The sequence below is a fragment of the Nomascus leucogenys genome, unplaced genomic scaffold (assembly GCF_006542625.1).
Source record: "Nomascus leucogenys isolate Asia unplaced genomic scaffold, Asia_NLE_v1 Super-Scaffold_285, whole genome shotgun sequence".
NCBI classification, from domain to species: domain Eukaryota; kingdom Metazoa; phylum Chordata; class Mammalia; order Primates; family Hylobatidae; genus Nomascus; species Nomascus leucogenys.
In genome coordinates, this window is record NW_022095770.1 from 2901935 (window position 1) to 2923693 (window position 21759).

The 21759-nt window shown below is 52.7% G+C and overlaps 1 protein-coding gene and 1 pseudogene across 1 annotated transcript; one reads left to right on the plus strand and one right to left on the minus strand.

Annotated features, from left to right (window-relative positions):
- Nucleotides 1-12155: 12155 nt before the first annotated feature.
- Nucleotides 12156-13029, minus strand: LOC100584456 (annotated as a pseudogene).
- Nucleotides 13030-15308: 2279 nt separating this feature from the next.
- GJD3 (gap junction protein delta 3) lies at nucleotides 15309-20130 on the plus strand. The gene has a single exon (XM_012497602.2). The coding sequence runs from the start codon at nucleotides 16969-16971 to the stop codon at nucleotides 17863-17865; it is 897 nt and encodes a 298-aa protein (XP_012353056.1). The 5' UTR covers nucleotides 15309-16968; the 3' UTR covers nucleotides 17866-20130.
- Nucleotides 20131-21759: the final 1629 nt, after the last annotated feature.

Sequence of the window (21759 nt, forward strand, 5' to 3'; positions counted from 1 at the left end):
CAGAGCTTGCAGTGAGCTGAGATCGCACCACTGCAGTCCAGCCTGGATGACAGAGTGAGACTCTGCCTCAAAAAAAAAAAAAGAAAAAAAAAAAAGAAAGAAGACTGGGAAATGATGGCCAATATTCCTGCTAAGTGATACTCTGGCCAGAGGCAGTGGCTCACGCCTGTAATCCCAGCACTTTGGGAGGCCGAGGTGGGAGGATCACAAGGTCAGGAGTTCCAGACCAGCCTGACCAACGTGGTGAAACCCTATCTCTACTAAAAATAAAAAAGTTAGCTGGGCATAGTGGCGCACACCTATAATCCCAGCTACTCGGGAGGCTGAGGCAGAAGAATCACTTGAACCTGGGAGGCGGAGGTTGCAGTGAGCTGAGATTGCACCACTGCACTCCAGCCTGGGCAGCAGAGAGAGACTCCAACTCAAAAAAAAAAAAGAAAAGAAAAAGAAAAAAAAAGAAGTTTTGTCCGGGCACAGTGGCTCACGCCTGTAATCCTAGCACTTTGGAAGGCCGAGGCAGGCGGATCACTTGAGGTCAAAAGTTCGAAACCAGCCTGGCCAAGATGGTGAAACCTGGCCTCTACTAAACATACGAAAACCACCAATGTGCCGGGCACGGTGGCTCACGCCTGTAATCCCAGCACTTCGGGAGGCTGAGGTGGACGGATCACGAGGTCAGGAGCTCAAGACCAGCCTGGCCAATATGGTGAAACCCCGTCTCTACTAAAAATACAAAAATTACAAAAATTAGCCGGGCGTGGTGGCACATGCCTGTAGTCCCAGCTACTTGGGAGACTGAGGCAGAAGAATTGCTTGGACCCAGGAGGTGGAGGTTGCAGTGAGCTGAGATTGTGACACTGCACTCAAGCCTAGGCAACAGAGGGAGACTCCGTCTCAAAAAAAAAAAAAAAGAAAAGAAAGAAAACCACTAATGTATCTTTTCTTACCGGATGAAACAGAGGAGTTTGAGCTGGATGGAAAAATGGTCGCCTTACCATCTGTGTGGTTGTAGAATCCAGGGAGTGCAAACTCAAATTATGTGCTTTATAATTGTCTCTGTTAGACAAGACAGTCTATGAAAAGACTAAAAATGAGAACATAAAAACCCATCTTTGATAAATTACAAAGTGAAAAGGTGGAGCGCTCTGGCAGACACCACATTAACTAAGTGATCAAACTTGGCACACCAGTAATGAGACCAAATGCCATAATGCGCTCCTGATGTGATGCAATGGGAAGCATACATCATCACTCATGGAGTATCCTTGCCAAAAAGACTTAACTTGAACCTAATCGTGAGTGAACAATTAGACAAAGTGAGGTATAAAACAAATTCCCACTGAAAGGGGTGAACTTGGGGACTGCTGCTGATAAAACAGACAGGCTCAACTACAAGAAAAGGAGCAACCTGGGCCGGATGCGGTGGCTCACGCCTGTAATCCCAGTGCTTTAGGAGGCTGAGGTGGGCAGATCGCGAGGTCAGGAGTTTAAGACCAGCCTGGCCAATATGGTGAAACCCCATCTCTACTAAAAAAAAAAAAAAAAAAAATTAGCCAGCCGTGGTGGCACATGCCTGTAATCCCAGTTACTCAGGAGGCTGAGGCAGGAGAATCGCTTGAACCCAAGAGGCGGAGGTTGCAGTGAACCAAGATCGCACCATTGCACTCCAGCCTGGGCAACAGAGCAAGACTCTGTCAAAAAAAAAAAAAAAAAAAAAAAAAAAGGAGCAACCTGGTCCCAAATCTCAGCCTTGAATCACTAACCGTAAATCTCAGTCTTCATTTATTTTTAATGTAGAAATCCTCAGTCCACCTGACATGGTCAAACTGTTCAGGGTGGGGTAGATGACTTTACATGCTTGAGGGTAAAGAAATAATATGGAAATGATAAGGTAATCAAACCCATAGTATTTATAATTTAGTGTTAAAAGTCATCAGGATAATGTGTCTGTATTGCATATTTTAAATGTCTCTAATGTTTAAGAGAATGTAACATTCTTTCAACCTGTCACATTAGAGAATCTTTCAGATTTGCCTTGTAATTTCAATTTTTTTTTTTAAGAGACAGAGTCTTGCTCTGTCACCACGGCTGGAATGCAATGGCACGACTATGGCTCACTGCAGCCTCTACTACCTGGGCTCAAATGAGCCTCTCATCTAGGCCTCCTGTGCAGCTGGGACTACAGACACTTGCCACCACGCCTACACCCAGCTGTTTGTTTTGGTTTTGGTTTTTACTCTCCCTCAAATCTTGGAACCCGGCTGTTTTTTTCAATTTAAATGCACAATTTTTTAGGTATGATTTTACATTGAAAGGCTTAAGGAACTTGATTAAATTTGTAAACATTATAACATTATTAGAAAATTTAAAAGAACCTGAATTAGGGTGAGGTGCGGTGGCTCACGCCTGTAATTCCAACACTTTGGGAGACCGAGGTGGGAGGATCACTTGAGGTCAGGAGTTCGAGACCAGCCTCGCCAATATGGGGAAACCCTGTCTCTACAAAACTACAAAAATTAGCTGGGCATGGTGGCGCATGCCTATAATCCCAGCTACTCAGGAGGATGAGGCAGGAGAATCGCTTGAACCCGGGTGGTGGAGGTTGCAGTGAGCTGAGATCATGCCACTGCACTCCAGCCTGGGCGACAGAGCAAGACTACTCCAACTCAAAAAAAAAAAAAGAAAAAGAAAAACGCACGTGAATTACATTTGTAAATTTGGTTTATTCAGTTTACAAGAGTCGTTTTAATGCATAGGAAGATATTATTTTGTTAGAGTTGCACGTCTGCTCCATCAGACATTAGAAGTGTTTAGAAATGTCATCAATTAGGTGTTCATTGCTTAGGCAAATTTGACTTCTCAAAAGTGTGAGCTAATTAAAAATTAGATAATACGTGAAAGTGATTATTCTTATTTTTATTATTATTTATTAATATTATTTTGTTTGGAGACAGTCTTGCTCTGTTGCCCAGGCTGGAGTGCAGTGGCACGATCTCAGTTCACTGCAACCTCCGGCTCCCAGGTTCAAGCAATTCTCCTGCCTCAGCCTCCAGAGTAGTTGGGATTACAGGCCCACGCCACCACGCCCTGCTAATTTTTTGTATTGTAGAGACAGGGTTTCATCATGTTACCCAGCTGGTCTCAAACTCCCGAGCTCAGGCAATCCGCTGGCCTCGGCCTCCCAAAGTGCTGGTGTGTCCAGAATCGGTGGGTTCTTGGTCTCACTTACTTCAAGAATGAAGCCATGGACCCTCACGGTGAGCGTCACAGTTCTTAAATGCGGCGTGTCCGGAGTTTGTTCCTTCTGATGTTCAGATGTGTTTGGAGTTTTTTCCTTCTGGTGCGTTCCTGGTCTCACTGGCTCAGGAGTGAAGCTGCGGACCTCAGCGGTGAATGTTACAGCTCTTAAGGCGGCGCGTGTGTTGTTATTGGTTCCTCCCAGTGGGTTCGTAGTCTCACTGGTTTCAGGAGTGAAGCCGTAAACCTTCACAATGAGTGTTACAGCTCATAAACGCAGAGCAGACCCACAGAAACAGCAGCAAGATTTATTGCAAAGAGTGAAAGAACAAACCCTCCACACCCTGGTAAGGCACCCGAACATGTTGCCACTGCTACCTCGGGGAGCCTGCTTTTATTCTCTTATCTGGCCCCACCCGCATCCTGCTGATTGGTCCATTTTACTGAGAGCTGATTGGTCCGTTTTTGACAGGGTGCTGATTGGTGCGTTTACAATCCCTGAGCTAGACACAAAAGTTCTCCACCTCCCCACTAGATTAGCTAGATATAAAGTGTGCACACAAAGGTTCTGCAAGTCCCCACCAGAGTAGCTAGATACAAAGTGTCAATTGGTGCATTCACAAACCCTGAGCTAGACACAGGGTGCTGATTGGTGTGTTTACAAACCTTGAGCTAGATACAGAGTGCCGATTGGTGTATTTACAGTCCCTTAGCTAGACATAAAGGTTCTCCAAGTCCCCACCAGAGTAGCTAGATACAGAGTGTCGATTGGTGCATTCACAAACCCTGAGCTAGATACAGAGTGCCGATTAGTGTATTTACAATCCCCTAGGCCAGACATAAACGTTCTCCAAGTCCCCACCAGACTCAGGAGCCCAGCTGGCTTCACCCAGTGGATCCCGCACCGGGGCTGCAGGTGGAGCTGCCTGCCAGTCCCGCACCCGTGTGCCCGCACTCCTCAGCCCTTGGGTAGTCGATGGGACTGGGCCCCGTGGAGCAGGGTGCGGCGCTCGTCGCAGAGGCTTGGGCCGCACAGGAGCCCACGGGAGGGGAGGCTTAGGCATGGCGGGCTGCAGGTACCGAGCCCTGCCCCGCGGGGAGGCAGCTAAGGCCCGGCGAGAAATTGAGCGCAGTGCCAGTGGGCCAGCACTGCTGGGGGACCCAGCACACCCTCCGCAGCCGCTGGCCCGGGTGCTAAGCCACTCATTGCCCGGGGTCGGCAGGGCCGGCCGGCCGCTCCGAGTGCAGGGCCCGCCAAGCCCACGCCCACCTGGAACTCCAGCTGGCCCGCAAGCGCCGCGCGCAGCCCCGGTTCCCGCTCGCGCCTCTCCCTCCACACCTCCCTGCAAGCTGAGGGAGCCGGCTCCGACCTTGGCCAGTCCAGAAAGGGACTCCCACAGTGCAGCGGTGGGCTGAAGGGCTCCTCAAGTGCCGCCAAAGTGGGAGCCCAGGCAGAGGAGGCGCCGAGAGGGAGCGAGGGCTGCCAGCAAGCTGTCACCTCTCACTGGGATTACAGGCGTGAGCCACGGCGCCCGGCCCCAAATTATTAAATGTATAACTAGAATAACAAATTGTGTAAGTTGGACCTGAAGGCTTAAAAGGAAAAAATTAGATTTTTTAAAATTTAAAGTTTTAATCAACTAAATAAATTCAAACCCAAGGATACTGATTTTGAGCACAAAATCCCTTTCAAACATTAGAAACTCGCCGGGCGCTGTGGCTCACGCCTGGAATCCCAGTTCTTAAAGAGGCAGAGGTGGGCAGATATCCTGAGCCCAGGAGTTCAGACCTGCCTGGGCAATATAGCTAGAACCTATTCTCCACAAAAAGGGGGGGAAAGTGTGTAACTCAAACATTAGAAACTCAAAACTGATCGTGAGGTAGGAGGCGGGACTCGACTCTGCGGGCGGGCCTCGGACACCGGACAAAATTGAGGACTAGCTAAAATAGGGATGAGCGGAAGCAGCTTTCCATCAGCGCCCACCAGTGGGCCCTGTCAGTTTCCCATTGCCATGGCAACACCCAGGGGAGTTACCGCCCCTTTCCATGGCAACAACCTGACCACCAGGAAGTTACCATCCTTTTCCTAAAAATTTCTGCATAAACCTCCCCTTAATTTGCATATAACTAAAAGTGGGTATGCATGTGAGTGCAGACCTGCCTCTGAGCTGCTTCTCTGGGCACATTGCCTATGGGGTAGACCCGCTCCGCATGGAGCAGCACCTCTGCTGCTGCTGTGCACCGATGCGTCAATAAAAATTGCTACCACCACCAGCTCACCCTTAAATTCTTTCCTGGGCAAAGCCAAAAACTCTTGGGCTAAGCCTCACTTTTGGGGCTCGCCTGTCCTGCATCATCAGGAGCAAGCCAGATTACTCTATTTCATAAAGAACAGGGAAAAGACAGGCAACAAAAGAGGAGAGGGTGAACAGTGTGGAGTGTAGGAAGACAAAAAGAAGGAGGAGGGGGAGAAGAAGGAAAGAAGTCCACCGGAGAGGTGAGAGAGAGATGTGTGATGATGACTTAGAGAAAGCCTTACTCTCTGTTTTCATTGTCGCCTCAATGATTTTCAGCACAGATATGCATTGCTTTTTTCTTTTTAATCAACCTTGAGTTGTAATTTACTTAAATAAAATGCACCCATTCTTGTTTTGTTGTTGTTGTTGTTGTTGTTTTCAGACAGAGTCTCACTCTGTCACCCAGGCTAGAGTGAAGTGGTGCGATCTCAGCTGACTGCAATCTCTGCCTCCTGCGTTGAAGCAATTCTCCTGCTTCAGCCTCCCGAGTAGCTCAGACCACAGGCACCCTCCACCACACCTGGCTAATTTTTGTATTTTCAATGGAGATGGGGTTTCACCATGTTGGCCAGGCTGGTCTTGAACTCCTTACCTCAGGTGATCCACCCAATTCAGCCTCCCAAAGTGCTGGGATTACAGGCATGAGCCACCGCACCCGGCCATAAAATGCACTCATTCCAAGTGTAAAGATTGATGACTTTTTGATAAAGGTAAACTCCTCCCTTCCAAGTGCTAACCAGGCCCAACCCTGCTTAGCTTCCAAGTTCAGGGTGGTATGGCTGTAAATGGTAAATGTATCTGCTTGAACAACCACAATCACAATCAAGATATAAAGCATTTCCATCACCCCAAAAAGTTCTTATGTGCCTCTTCAACCCCTGGCCCCAGAAAAACACTAATTTGATTTCCAGCATTACAGATTACATTCACCTATTCTAGAACTTCATATACATGAAATCACAGTATGTATGCTTTTGTGTCTGGCTTCTTTCATTCAGCATGTTTTAGAAATGCATCCATGTTGGCCGGGTGCGGTGACTCACGCCTGTAATCCCAGCACTTTGGGAGGCCGAGGCGGGTGGATCACGAGTTCAGGAGATCAAGACCAAGGGCCCTGGCCCTTCTTTTTTTTTATTGCTGAATATTTTTCCATGGTATCATCTTGTTTCTCCATTCACCTGTTGATGGACATCTGGGCTGTTTCCAGTTTGGGCTCATTATGAATAAAGCTGTAATAAACATTAGAGTACATATCCTTTTCTAGACATAACTTGTCATTTCTCTTGGGTAGATACGTAGGAGTGGAATTGTCGAGTCACATGTTAAGTGTATGTTTAACTTCATAAGAAACCGAGGAGCTGGTTTTCAAAGCAGTTGCATCATGGTACATTCCCTCTTACTTGCTGGGTACTTTCAGGAGTCAGATCTGTGTTCTCTTGGGTGAGACAATGTATTAGTCACGGTTCTCTAGAGGGAGAGAACTAGTGGAATAGATATATATAACGGGAATTTTATTAAGTATTTACTCACATGATCACAAGTTCTCACAATAGGCCATATCTGCAGGCTGAGGAGCAAGGAGAGCCAGTCCAAGTTCCAAAACTGAAGAATTTGGAGTTGGGGGTCAGGAAGCATCCAGTATGGGAGAAAGATGTAGGCTGGGAGGCTAGGCCAATCGCTCTTTTCACATTTTTCTGCCTGCTCATATTCTAGCTGTGCTGGCAGCTAATTAGATTGTGCCCACCCAGATTAAGGGTGGGTCTGCCTTTCCCAGCCCACTGACTCAAATGTTAATCTCCTTTGGCAACACCCTCGCAGACACACCCAGGATTTATCCTTCAATCCAATCAAGTTGACACTCAGTATTAACCATTACAGACGATATCTTCACTGGGCTCAAGGTAGCTCCAATACATCATGGTGAGTGTAAAAAGATATTATACCCATAAATGTTGTTTTTGTCAGGCCTCTGAGCCGAAGCTCAGCCATTACAACCCCTGTGACCCACACATATACGTCCAGATGGCCTGCAGGAGCCAAGAAGTCTGGGGCAGCTGAAAAACCACAAAAGAAGTAAAACAGCCAGTTCCTGCCTTAACTGATTAACCAACATTACAACATTCCACCATTGTGACTTGTCCCTGCCCTACCTTAACTGATCAATCGACCTTGTGACGTTCTTCTTCTGGACAATGAATGAGTCTTATGATCTCCCCACCATGTACCTTGTGACCCCCTCCTCTGCTAACAATAGATAACCACCTTTTACTGTAATTTTCCATTACCTACCCAACTCCTATAAAGCAACCCCTTTCCCATCTCTCTTCACTGACTCTCTTTTCAGACTCAGCCCACTTGCACCCAAGTGAATAAACAGCCTTGTTGCTCACACAAAGCCTGTTCGTGTTCTCTTCACACGGATGCGCTTGACAGTTTCTAGGTAGAAGAAAGGAAGCTCCATCCATAGACGACCTTGTCTTCTGCCCCTAGTAACTTTCCAGGGCCTGTGCCAAGCACAGCCCTTTGGGTCCAGAATTGCTTTCAGGGAAGGAGCTTCAATGGTCTGTGGGTCCACTGATCTTGAGCTGACCTGATTGCACTACTGACCTGCTTAGTCCGCCTTGAGAGACTCTGGAAGGGAAGGGACCTCAGAGTACTCTCAATCCCAGCCCAAGTCCAGGATCATGAGGCTGGGGTGATGGAAAAAGGATCGGGACCCCAGGCTACAGGCAGTGATAGTGATTGCTTACACACCTTGACATGTACAAAAACACAGGCCATTCAGAGCCACACGGTGAAGGGGTGGTGGGGGGGGGGTGCAGGGGAGGGACTCTGAAAAATGCCTCTTGATGACTCAAATCCTTCCCCTGCCCCAGCCCCAATCCCAAAGCAGTTTCTCTCACCTGTCAGTTCACTCTTTCAAGAAAAAGAAGGGCTTTCAAGGAAAGGAAGAAAGGGACTCCCAAGCCCCTTGGTCACTAAGAAGAGGCTACCGCAGGCCCCAGCCACCTTCAGATACAGTCATTGTCTTTCCAGAGCAAGGTTGCTACATGTGCAACCTAAAAATGGGTGAAAACGCAGGCGCTCCCCTTGGAGGAAATGACCCTTCTGCCCAAGGACAGTAAAGAAGGGATGAGGCTTGGCAGAGGGGTGTGAAGGAAAGCCCAGAGGTGCAATGGTTTGGAAGGGCCTAGGGACAAGGTGACAGGCAAGACTGTGGAGGCTTCCTTCTTCCTCCAGAGCAGCTAATGGGGGCAATGACTTGGGAGGAACCCAGTGAGTCCAACGACCCATGTCAGCGTGGGGGACCAATGCCAGAAGCAGATCTGTGACAACGAGGGAGTCTCCCTGCTCCCTCCTGGGCACAAGAATAAAGACAACATTTCCCAGCATCCCTTGCGGATAGGTGTGGTCGTGGGGCTCATCCTACCCAATGACATGTGAGCAAATCGGTAAAGTGGCCACTTCCTGGCCCTTTTCTGAGACAGGGGGAGAGAGAGAGAGCGAGCGAGCCAGAGGGAAAGAGAGAGAGTGAGAGCGCATGGGGCTGTGGGAGGGGCCGCGAGGTGCCCGCGCCCCTGAGGACTCCATGGGGCAGAGCTTTTTTTTTCTTTTGAGATAGTCTCTCTCTGTCTCCCAGGCTGGAGTGCAGTGTCGCAATCTGGGCGCACTACAATTTCTGCCTCCTGAGTTCGAGCGATTCCCCTGCCTCAGCCTCCCGAGTAGCTGGGATTACAGGCACATGCCACCACGCCCGGCTATTAGTAGAGCCTGGGTTTCACTATGTTGGCCAGGTTGGTCTTGAACTCCTGACCTCAGGTGATCCGCCCACCTCGGCCTCCCAAAGTGCTAGGATTACAGGTGTGAGCCACCGCGCCCAGCCCCCTTTTTTTTTTAAGACCACGTTTCGCTCTGTTGCCCAGGCTAGAGTGCAATGTCGCGGCTCACTGCAACTTACGCCCCGGGGTTCAAGCGATTCTCCTGCTTTAGCCTCCTGAGTAGCTAGGATTACAGGCGTGCACCACCATGCCCCGCTAATTTTTGTATTTTTAGTAGAGAAGGGGTTTCGCCATGTTGGCCAGGCTGGTCTTGAACTCCTGACCTCAGGTTATCCGCCCCTCTAGGCCTCCCAAAGTGCTAGGATTACAGGCGTGAGCCACCGCTCCCAGCTGGGGCAGAGTTTTTATGTGAGAGAGAAACCAACTTCTGTCTTGCATAAGCCACTGTTTCGAATTGTTGTTCCATCCAAACCTAATCTTTTTTTTTTTTTTTGAGACGGTGTCTCGCTCTGTCATCCAGGCTGGAGTACAGTGGCGAGATCTCGGCTCACTGCAACCTCCACCTCCCGGGTTCACGCCATTCTCCTGCCTCAGCCTCCCAAATAGCTGAGACTACAGGTGCCCGCCACCACACCTGGCTAATTTTTTTGTATTTTTAGTAGAGACGGGGTTTTACCGTGTGTTAGCCAGGACGGTCTCAATCTCCTGACCTCGTGATCCACCCGCCTCAGCCTCCCGAAGTGCTGGGATTACAGGCATGAGCCACCGCACCTGGCCCCAAACCTAATCTTAAATAATCATGGCGCCAAAGGAGGGAGCAAAGGCTAGATGTGAAGGCGGGTCCCAGGTGTTGAAAACGCAGGGCCCCAGGGGTCCATAGGGAGCCAAAGGCAAGCTCCAAGGCAAGAGCCAGGAGGTGTGGCCACCCTGGGGTGGCAGAAGTCATCTGGTCTGGAAGGTTTTCGGGGCACTGGGAAGAATATGAAGGGTCAGAAGCTGCAGGCAGGTTGGGGAGGGTGCAGAAGGACTAGAAGGGACCAAGAAGAGTCAACTCTGCCGCCCTCCACCCCTTCCCTCTCCCACCCAGACACGGACCCAAGGCCAGCGGAGCTGGGGGCAGGTGTTTACCATGAATCAATTTTTGAGTTCTGATTTCTATCTAGGATGGGAAATTCTGATTGCTGACCTGAGACTTGATTGGCCGCTTAAATGCCCACAGTCCTAGAGGAGACCAGAGCCAGCAGTTGAGACCTGAGACACACAGAGTTCTTATCACCTTAGGGCAGAAACTTCCACCCACTTCATTCATTCATCCACCCAACAAACATCTACTGAGCATCCACTGTGTGCCCCCAACCATTCTAGGTTCTGGGGACGGGAGAGTAGGCAGAGCACCAAAAATTCCTTCCCTGTGGATCACCTGTGCTAATGGGAGAGATGGACGCTAAACAGGATACGTAAGAAAAAGATAACGTTGGGCCGGGCGCAGTGGCTCACGCTTGTAATCCCAGCACTTTGGGAGGCCGAGGCGGGCGGATCACGAGGTCAGGAGATCGAGACCACAGTGAAACCCTGTGTCTACTAAAAATACAAAAATTAGCTGGGCGTGGTGGCGGGCACCTGTAGTCCCAGCTACTCGGAGAGGCTGAGGCAGGAGAATGGCGTGAACCCGGGAGGCGGAGCTTGCAATGAGCCGAGATTGCGCCACTGCACTCCAGCCTGGGCGACAGAGCGAGACTCCGTCTCAAAAAAGAAAAAAGGAAAAGATAACGTTGGCCAGGCGCGGTGGCTCACCCCTATAATCCCAGCACTTTGGGAAGCCGAGGGGGGTGGATTATTTGAGGTCAGGAGTTCCAGACCAGCCTGGCCAACATGGTAAAACCTCGTCACTACTAAAAATACAAAAATTAGCTGGGCATGGCGGTGGGTGCCTGTAATCCCAGCTACTCGGGAGGCTGAGGCAGAACTGCTTGAACCTGGGAGGCGGAGGTTGCAGTGAACTGAGATCGTGCCATTGCACTCCAGCTTGGGTGACAGAGCGAGACTCCGTCTCTCTCTCTATATGTATGTGTGTGTGTGTGTGTGTCTGTGTCTGTGTGTGTGTGTGTCTGTGTGTGTGTGTGTGTGTGTGTGTGTGTGTGTGTGTGTGTGTATAGTTATGCAGCAGTCAGTACAAAGGAAATAAAGCTGAGAAGGGACAGGAAACAGAGGGGTAAATTTCTGCTAGGGCAGCTGGGGAAAGCCTCATGAAAAGACAGCATTTCTGTAAGGACTTTTTAAAATGTTAGCAGGGCACAGGAGACAAAACAGCAGTGTGATGGCTCAAGAATGTCAGTAAATAGAATAAACAAACAAATAAATAAATAAATAAATAAATAACAGTAAAAAATAAGTGGCCAGGTGTGGTGGCTTACACTTGTGATCCTAGCACTTTGAGAGGCCAAGGCTGGTGGATCAATTGAGCCCAGGAGTTCCAGGCCAGCCTGGGCAACACGGCAAGACCCTCATCTCTACAAATAATTTTTTTTTTTTTTTTTTGAGATAGAGTCTCCCTCTGTCGCCGAGGTTGGAGTGCAGTGGCGCGATCTTGGCTCACTGCAACCTCCACCTCCTAGTTCAAGCGATTCTCCTGAATAGCTGGGAATACAGGCATGTGCCACCATGCCCAACTAATTTTTGTATTTTTTAGTAGAGATGGGATTTCACCATGTTGGCCAGGCTGGTCTCGAACTCCTGACCTCAGGTGATCCGCCCGCCTCGGCCTCCCAAAATGCTGGGATTACAGGCATGAGCTACCATGCCAGGCCTTACAAATAATTTATTTTTATTTACTTAGTTTTTATTTCATAATCATAAGCTTAATTCTGCAATCCAGCTAGGCATGGAAAGGAACAAGGAAAACAGGGAACTCAAAGGGAACTGAACGAGAGCACAAAGATTCTAGGATACTGTGAGCAAATGGGGTGGAGGGTGCCCTCCTGAGCTACAGAAGGAATGGGCTGGTGGTTAAGATAAAACACAAGTCAAATTCATCAGAGTTGTCCACAGTCAGCAATGGTGATCTTGCTGGTCTTGCCATTCCTGGACCCAAAGCGCTCCCTGGCCTCTGCAATATTCATGCCTTCTTTCACCCTGCCAAAGACCACATGCTTGCCATCCAACCAGTCTTGGTAATGCAGATGAAAAACTGGGAACCGTTTGTGTTGGGTCCAGCATTTGCCATGGACAAGATGCCAGGACTGTATGCTTCAGGAAGAAGTTCTCATCATCAGGTTTCTCCCTGCAGATGGACTTGCCACCAGTGCCATTATGGCATGTGAAGCCACCACCCTGACACATAAACCCTGGAATAATTCTGTGAAAGCAGGAACTCTTATAACCAAACCCTTTCTCTCCAGTGCTCAGAGCACGGAAGTTTTCTGCTGTCTTTGGAAACTTGTCTGCAAACAGCTCGAAGGCGACACAGCCCAAGGGCTCGCTGTCAGCGGTGATGTTGAAGAACATGGTGGGGTTGACCATGGCTGATAGTTACTGGGTACAAACACATACGTGCACCCATGTGTGTCTTACGTGAGCAGTGGCCCCACAATCTGATGGCCAGGGAGAGGTGTCTGGAACAGAGACGGGAGCAAGGCAGGATTGGCCTCTCAGCCCAGCCCCAGTTTTTTGTTTTTTTTGTTTTTTTGAGATGGAGTCTTGCTGTCGCCCAGGTTGGAGTGCAGTGGCGCCATCTCGGCTCACTGCAAGCTCCACCTCCCGGGTTCACGCCATTCTCCTGCCTCAGCCTCCCGCATAGCTGGGACTACAGGAGCCCACCATGACGCCTGGCTAATTTTTTGTATTTTTTAGTAGAGACGGGGTTTCACCATGTTAGCCAGGATGGTCTCGATCTCCTGACGTTGTGATCCGCCTGCCTTGGCCTCCCAAAGTGCTGGGATTACAGGCGTGAGCCATCGAGCCGGGCCCCCGGCCCCAGTCTTTAAGCATGGCCAAGAATGGGGCCACGGGCTGCCAGATCTAGGCAGCATCAGCGACACCTCCTCTCAGGCTGGATGGCGCTATCAGGGAAAGAGGACCAGGCCTGAGACTGTAGAGTCTCTGGGTCTGGCCCTGTGGCATCACAGGCTGCGGACAGCACAGGGTGACCATGGGCTCTCCACTTCCCGCCCCACCCTGGCCCACCGCCTCAGCTGCTTTCCATTCCCGCAGGTCTGATGGGCTTTTTCCAGGTGGCGCCAATGGCCTGACCCAGCAGGAGCCACGGGACAGGACGGGGTGGGGACCATTCCTGGACAGTCAAGGGAGATGAGGTGTGACCCTGAGCCCCTGTGGCTGGGGGCAGGGGGCGGGTAGCATATTTGCTGGGGGCAGAGGGAGGTCGGGAAGGGGAGGCCAGCAGCGCCCCCAGTCCACATCCTGTTTTCAGAATCTGGGGCTCCAGCATGTGCTTTTTCCCTTGGACTTTCTCCAGGGCAGCGTCCCCCACCCAGGCCCACTCCCAAGGGAAGCCTGCACGAGGGCAGGTGGGTTCCCCAACACACACAAGCAGGAGTTCACCTAGAGTTTTTCCGGCGGGGCCTGGGCCCCTGAGCTGGAGGGAGTGGTGGGTGAAGGGTATGTGCCTTCCCCTTCCTGAAAGTGGACCTGGGGGTCTGCGTCAGCAGATGAAAAACCACACAGGCACCCATGGCTGACAGGGAGAGGAACTGTGGCCAAGGAGGTGAGTCCTGCTGCGCTTCCTCAGAGGGACAGGCATGACCTCCCTCCATTGCCTGCACCCACCAGCCCCACACAAGGCTGGCACAGAGGCAACCCCTGCTGGGGACTGTCAGGCCCTGGGACACCACCTGGGAAGCCCCGCCAGGCTGGATGGAGGACAGTTCCATGAAAGGCTCAAGAGCTTGGGCTCAAGAACTAGTTGGGCCTCGCATAGGCCTGGATCTGCTATTTACCAGCTGCGTGACAGCAGGCGAGTGGCTTAGACCCTCTGAGTCTCAGTTTCCCCTGGCGTAAATAGTGCCCTCATGCCACCACTGACAGAGAATCAAATGAGCTCGTTGGCATATGGAGCTAACGGGGTTCCACACGGGGACTGGCCCAGCAGGTGCATAGGTGAAGCGGGTTTTGCTATGCACTCAGGCGGACCCCTAGGAAGGCAGAGCAGACAACCAAACATCTCAGCCTGGGGTGTCCCCTCCCTGACCACTCAGATCACCGTCGGTCACCCTTACTCCCTTCTCTATAAAACAGCTTCCCCCGCCACCCAGGGCAGTAGGAGGGAACTCTCAATTCAGAGCCTTCTGGGGGGAAAGAAGTCTTCTATTTTTCACATTATAAAATAACATGAGGCCGGGCACAGTGACTCAAGCCTGTAATCCCAGCACTTTGGGAGGCCGAGGCAGGTGGATCACCTGAGGTCAGGATTTCGAGACCAGCCTGACCAACATGGAGAAATCTTGTCTCTACTAAAAATACAAAATTAGCTGGACGTGGTGGCGCATGCCTGTAATCCCAGCTACTCAGGAGGCTGAGGCAGGAGAATCGATTGAATCCGGGAGGCAGAGGTTGCGGTGAGCTGAGATCACGCCACTGCACTCCAGCCTGGGCAGCAAGAGCAAAACTCTGTCTCAATAAATAAATAAATAAATAATAAAATAACATGTTAGGCCAGGCAAGGTAGCTCACGCCTGTAATCCCAGCACTTTGGGAGGCTGAGGTAGGCGGATCATTTGAGGTCAGGAGTTCGAGATCAACCTGGCCAACATGGCAAAACCCCATCTCTACTAAAAATACAAAAATTAGCCGGGCGTGGTGGCGCACGCCTGTAATTCCAGCTACTGGGGAGGCTGAGGCAGGAGAATCGCTTGAACCTGGGAGGTGGAGGTTGTATTCAGCCAAGATCGTGCCACTGCACTCCAGCCTGGGCGACAGAGCGGGACTCCATCTCGAAACAAACAAATAAATAAAATAAAAATAAATAAATAAAATGTTCATTATAGTAAAGCTGGAAATTACAGAAAAGTGGGAAAGAAACCAAAGATTTTATTTAACTACCAAAGCCGGGCACTTGGGATATTTTAATGGTTTTCCATATGGGATTTTTTTTTTTTTTTTTTTGCAGGCACGAGGGTTTTTTTGGTTCTCTGTAATATGGTTGGGAACTCAATATTAAGAAGTAGAGAATTCCAGCTACTCAGGAGGCTGAGGTGTGAGGATCACTTGAAGCCAGGAGTTCAAGATCAACCTGGGCTACATAGAGAGACCCTGTTCCAAAAAAGATGTAAAGCTGGAAGGAAACTTGGGGGTCAGCCGGACTGGCCGCCTTTGTTGACAAGGCAAGAAAGCTTGGCTCAGTACCGCCGAATGATTTGTCCAAGGTGAGCAGTGGCAGAGCTGGAACCAGAAGCTGTTAGATGTTTGCTGCCCCTTAAACTCCAGCAGCAAACCTCCCTCTGTCCCGGAAGACCATCTTCACAGGGCATAGTTAGTGCATAGTGGATCTAGGCTCCAGACTGAGGGTCTGTCTGGGAAGGGCTTCTAGGAACCCCCCCAAGCTTCCTCGATAAAGGATGTGGCTGTGGTTACCCCCCTCCCCCATTTCCAGATGGAAATTTAGCTAAAAAGTGAGGGCCACAGAGCCCAGCAAGGGGCGTGGTCCCTGCCTGTTCCCAAGGGCGGAGCCAGGCAGCAGGGTCACCCTGTTCCTTTAAGAGAAGGGGGAGCGCTAGCCCCTCTCAGCCATCCTGTCCTGTCCTCCATCCCGGCCAAATCCGAAAGGGAAAATGAAAGAGGGAGCAGGAGGCGCCGGTCCCAGCCACCTCCCAAGGTCCCTGGCTCAGCTCTGACACCCCAGTCCCGGCCCCAGGGTGAGTGGGGTTGGGTGGCGGTTTAGGGGCACCAGGGGCGTGTGGGGACCTGTGTAAGTGTGGGGTGGGGAGGCTCTCAGGAGATGTGGAGGCTGAAGGCACAGGAGGCCGGGGAGGAGGGAGAGGCCTGGCCTCGCATTCCCACCACGCTGGGGTAGGAGGGCAGGGACACCTCTGACAAAGGACCCTGTGACAGTTATGAAAGCGGAGTTGCCTCTGTACCAGCCCCCCACCCTGAAAGGAGTTCACTGCAGTAAAAATGGTGAGAGAAATGATGGGCCAAGAAAGGAGTGGTCTCGCTGCCTCTGCCACTCCCACTCCTCTCAGGGGCACCAAATTGGGTCTGGAGGCTCGGGTTCGAGGCTCCACTCTTCCCACAGCATCCTTGACAGCTAAGGGCACCGCTGGGTTTCCGCTTCCACCAGGCAAGTCAGAGGCTGGCCCAGCTCATCTCCAAGGTCCTTCCTAAGAATCCGGGATCTGGAGGATCCCAGGGTCGAACGCAGACGGCTCAGGGGGTGCGGCTAAAACGCAAATGGGGGATTTTCCCCAGCACCCATCGACCCCAAAGAGAAGGGAACCCATAGCTGAGAGTCGCCTGCTCCCCTCGGGCCCTCCCGTGGCCCTCCGTTTCATACTGGTCTCATCGCTAAACCCGGGCCTCTCCTACCTCACGACTCACCCTGAAGTCCGAGAAGGTCCAAAGGACCCCATCCCGATAGGCGTGGAAGGGGCGGGGGTCCCTGACCTGCCCCATCCCCTGACTCCCCGCCCCGCGTCCCCAGCGCCATGGGGGAGTGGGCGTTCCTGGGCTCGCTGCTGGACGCCGTGCAGCTGCAGTCGCCGCTCGTGGGCCGCCTCTGGCTGGTGGTCATGCTGATCTTCCGCATCCTGGTGCTGGCCACGGTGGGCGGCGCCGTGTTCGAGGACGAGCAAGAGGAGTTCGTGTGCAACACGCTGCAGCCGGGCTGTCGCCAGACCTGCTACGACCGCGCCTTCCCGGTCTCCCACTACCGCTTCTGGCTCTTCCACATTCTGCTGCTCTCGGCGCCCCCGGTGCTGTTCGTCGTCTACTCCATGCACCGGGCCGGCAAGGAGGCGGGCGGCGCTGAGGCGGCAGCGCAGTGCGCCCCGGGACTGCCCGACGCCCAGTGCGCGCCGTGCGCCCTGCGCGCCCGCCGCGCGCGCCGCTGCTACCTGCTGAGCGTGGCGCTGCGCCTGCTGGCTGAGCTGACCTTCCTGGGCGGCCAGGCGCTGCTGTACGGCTTCCGCGTGGCCCCGCACTTCGCGTGCGCCGGCCCGCCCTGTCCGCACACGGTGGACTGCTTCGTGAGCCGGCCCACCGAGAAGACCGTCTTCGTGCTCTTCTACTTCGCAGTGGGGCTGCTGTCGGCTCTGCTCAGCGTAGCCGAGCTGGGCCACCTGCTCTGGAAGGGCCGCCCGCGCGCCGGGGAGCGTGACAACCGCTGCAACCGTGCACACGAAGAGGCGCAGAAGCTGCTCCCGCCGCCGCCGCCGCCGCCGCCGCCCCCACCTCCGCCGCCGGCCCCGCCCTCCCGGCGCCCCGGCCCCGAGCCCTGCGCCCCGCCCGCCTATGCGCACCGGGCGCCGGCCAGCCACCGCGAGGGCGGCAGCGGCCGCGGCAAGGCGTCACCGGCCACTGGCCGCCGAGATCTGGCCATCTAGGGGCAGGCCCCGCCTCGCACAGGCTGGAAGGCGAGGGCGGACCCCGCCACCTCCGCCCGCACCGCAGAAGCCGGAAGCTGCTTCCACCAGAGCTGTCGCGGGACCTGCCCCGGCAGGAGACGCCTTGTGGGTACGGCCCGCGGGCGGCATCGCACTTGCCTCGTACTGCCTCCCAGTGGCTGCCGGCGACACCTGGGGCAGGCCGGGCTGGGGGCGGAGAATGAACTCAGGCAGGTCCTGGATGCCACCACCCAGGTGGAAAGAAAGAGACCAGGGCCCTGAGAGAGAGTGGGCCCGAGGGGGAGAGCAGAGCGGAAGGTGGAGAGTGGTTGTTTTACTGGGGACAAAAACAACTGCGATACCAGCATTCTCAGGCCCTCTCTGTGTTCAGAGAGAGAGTGGTCCCCGTGTGGGCTCTCTGCGAGTGTGCATACACGGACACATAAGCACTGTGAGCTGTGTGCGCGCGCGCACCTGTACACTCTGTGTGAGCGCTGTGCATGTGCGCGCATGTGTACACCCTGCGTGAGGCCCTCTTGTGCACACAGACACACGTAACCCTCCCGGCTGAGCTGTGCGCGCATGCACACAGACACATGTATGCCCTTTGAGAGCTGTGTACTCACATCCTTGAGAGCTTTGTGTGAGTGCATTGTGCACACACGCACCTGTCCATTCTGCGTGGGCTGCGTGTGCACACCTGTACACAGAAACATCCTTGTGCGCTATGTGTGCATGTGTACATCCTGCGTGACCTCCGTGTGTGCACGCGTGTGTGTGTGATCTCTGGTATGCACTGCGGGGGTGGCCAGGATCCGATGCCAGCAGCAGCCACAATGGCTCCCTCCCTACCACCCTAACCCAGCCCACCTGCCAGGGCATCACAGGTCTGTCCCCCCTCCCAAGAGACTCCGCCCAGGGAGGGAAGAGGAGGAGAGGCTCCCTTTCCCCGGGCAGGCCTCAATCCTCGGAAGCCTATGAACACATCCTCGCTGTCCGCCTTGTGGCGAGGCGGGGGGCTGGGCCCTTTCATGGAGGTGGGATGGGGATGGGCGGCGGGCCGGAGGGCAACCCAGACGTGTGTTATGCCTCCCTCCTCCATCTTCATCCTCCCTGCCACTACTGCTCCCCCAGGGAAAGTCCCTTCTGTCCTCAGGAGAAAGCTCCCAAAACACACGCGCTCCCGGCCCTGCCTTCCCTTCCAACCACCCCCTTCTTCCTCCTTGCGGGCATTCGAAGAGCTGCTGCCTATGCAGTGCATCCCCCTCCTGTGTCTCCCCCTCCCGTCTGCCCTCCCCCTTCACCAGCCAGTAGGCTGCTCTCCATAAGATCACCTAGGACCTAAGTGACAAATCCAGGGGCCGTCATGGGACTGCACCTTGAGGGCCTCACCGCATCCTGCCTACCAGGCTGTGCGTTCCCCGCCATCACCCCACCCTGTCCTTCTGAGTTTCTGGCGTCTTTCTCAGCTCTCCTCCTGTGCCCCGCACAGCAGTGGGAGGTCTTTCTGAATAGCCCCCCCCAACTTAAACCCGGGGCTGGGGACAGCACCCCTGCCCTCAGGGTGAGTCCAGCGCCTTCACAAGGCTTCCTTCTGAAGCCCTGCCCACGTCAGGCCTCTGACCCCGCAGCACCGGCTTCCAGGTGTGCTCAGAACCATAGGGAATTTTCTGTTCTAACAAGCACCAGACCCGCTTGCTGCCAAGCATTTGAACGTGCTGTTCCTTTGCCCAGAGTAGCCTCTGCTTCCTGCAGCCTTCTCCTCCCCTAGCTAATGCCCACCCACCTTTTGTTGTCACTTGGGAAGAAAACAGACACCTTCAAGGAGAGGGCTTTCCTGTAGCCCCCACCCCAAGACAGAGCTGGATGCCCCTCGCTTCCCTAGGGAGAGCACTTCTCCTGCAGGATGGCATTGCTCTCTCCCCTTCCATGGCACGTAGTATGTGCTCAGTAAATATGTGTTGGATGAGAAACTGAAGGTGTCCCCAGGCCTACACCACTGCCATGCCCGAACACTATCCATGCTATGGTGGGCACCATCTCTCTGATGACAGTTCTGTGTCCACAACCCAGACCCATCCATACAAACTCAGATGGGGCTGTGCCACTGTTTTCCAGATGTATTCATTCAACAAATATTTGTGGGGTACCTACTGTGTGTCAGGTGATGTTCAAGATCAGCATCATCCGATGGAAATAGCATGTGAGCCGTGTATGTAGTTTCAAGTTTTTCTTTAGCCACATTAAAAAAGTAAAAGGAAACAAGTGAAATTAATTTTAGTCATGTATTTTATTTAACCTAGTATATCCAAAATATTTTCATCTTAATGCCTCACTGATATTAAAAAGTATTAAGGAGAGAGTTTACATTCTTTTTTTCAAACTAAGTCTTCCAAATCTGCACCCACCTAGCCAATTCTTTCCTCTAGAGATTTAGCAATGAGCCGAGACAGCGCCCCTGCACTCCAGCCTCTGCTACAGTGGGAGACTCCGTCCCAAAATAAATAAAATTAAATTAAAAAGATTTAGCTGAGAGGGGCCACCTCTTCCAGGAAATCTTCTGAGCCCTGCCCCAGGCCTGGTTCAATGCCTCTGCCCTGTACTCCCGTAGGCCTGTCAATCCTGTTGCAGCCCTGCCCCGGTAGCATCCCGGTCACCTTCCTCTGGCTCGGTCTCCCTGCAGAGGATGGGCCCTGGCTCAGTGCAAAGCACATCAGCCCTGGAGGACCACACTCCACAGCAGTGGATCTCACCTGGGGGTGATTTTGCCCCCCAAGGGGACATTTAGCAATGTCTGGAGACATATTTGGTTGTTACAGCTGGGGTGGGGGAGAAGCACCACTAGGGTTTCATGGGCGGAAGGTTGGAGATGTTGGTTAGCATCCTACAGTGCACAGGACAGCCCCCACAACCTGGCTCAGATCTTCACATTGGTGCTGAAGCTGAGCAACTCTGCTCGACAGCAGTGAACTGTCGACCACTGAGGACAACCCCAAGACCAGAGGTTCCCAACAGCAAAGGCACTACCCCAAGGGGCACTTTGTAAATGTGGGGGCCACTGCTTTATTTTCACAATGATGGGGGACCCCGTTGGCATTTAGTGGGCCAGGGCTATGGACGTCAAGATATCCTCTTGAAATAAAAACCTGCTTGGCACAACTTTTTTGTTTTTATTTTTATTCTTTGAGACAGGGTCTCCGTCTGTTGCCCAGACTAGAGTGCAGCTCACTGCAGCCTCAACCTCCAGGGATCCAGCAACTCTCCCACCTGAGCCCCCCCAAGTAGCTGAGACCACAGACGCACGCTACCAGGCTAGGCTAATTTTCGTATTTTTTTGTAGAGACAGGGTTTCTCCATGTCGCCCAGGCTGGTCTTAAACTCCTGGACTCAAGTGATCCGTCAGCCTCCGCCTCCCAAAGTTCTGGGATTACAGGCGTGAGCCACTGCACCCAGCCTCAGGCACAACTTTAGAATGTCCAACTGGACATTGGCATAAGTGAAAACCCTGGGCCTAAACCCTGTTTTACATGTAAAACATTAAGAGTTTTGAGGCCGGGCGCGGTGGCTCACGCCTGTAATCCCAGCACTTTGGGAGGCCGAGGGGGGGCGGATCATAAGGTCAGGAGATCGATACCATCCTGGCTAACACAGAGAAACCCCATCTCTACTAAAAATACAAAAATTAGCTGGGCGTGGCGGCGGGCGTCTGTAGTCCCAGCTGCTGGGGAGGCTGAGGCAGGAAAATGGCGTGAACCCGGGAGGCGGAGCTTGCAGTGAGCCGAGATCGCGCCATTGCACTCCAGCCTGGGCGACAGAGCGAGACTCCGTCTCAAAAAAAAAAAAAAAAACCCATTAAGGGTTTTGTTTGGGCTTTTTTTTTGCATAGTTTTATTA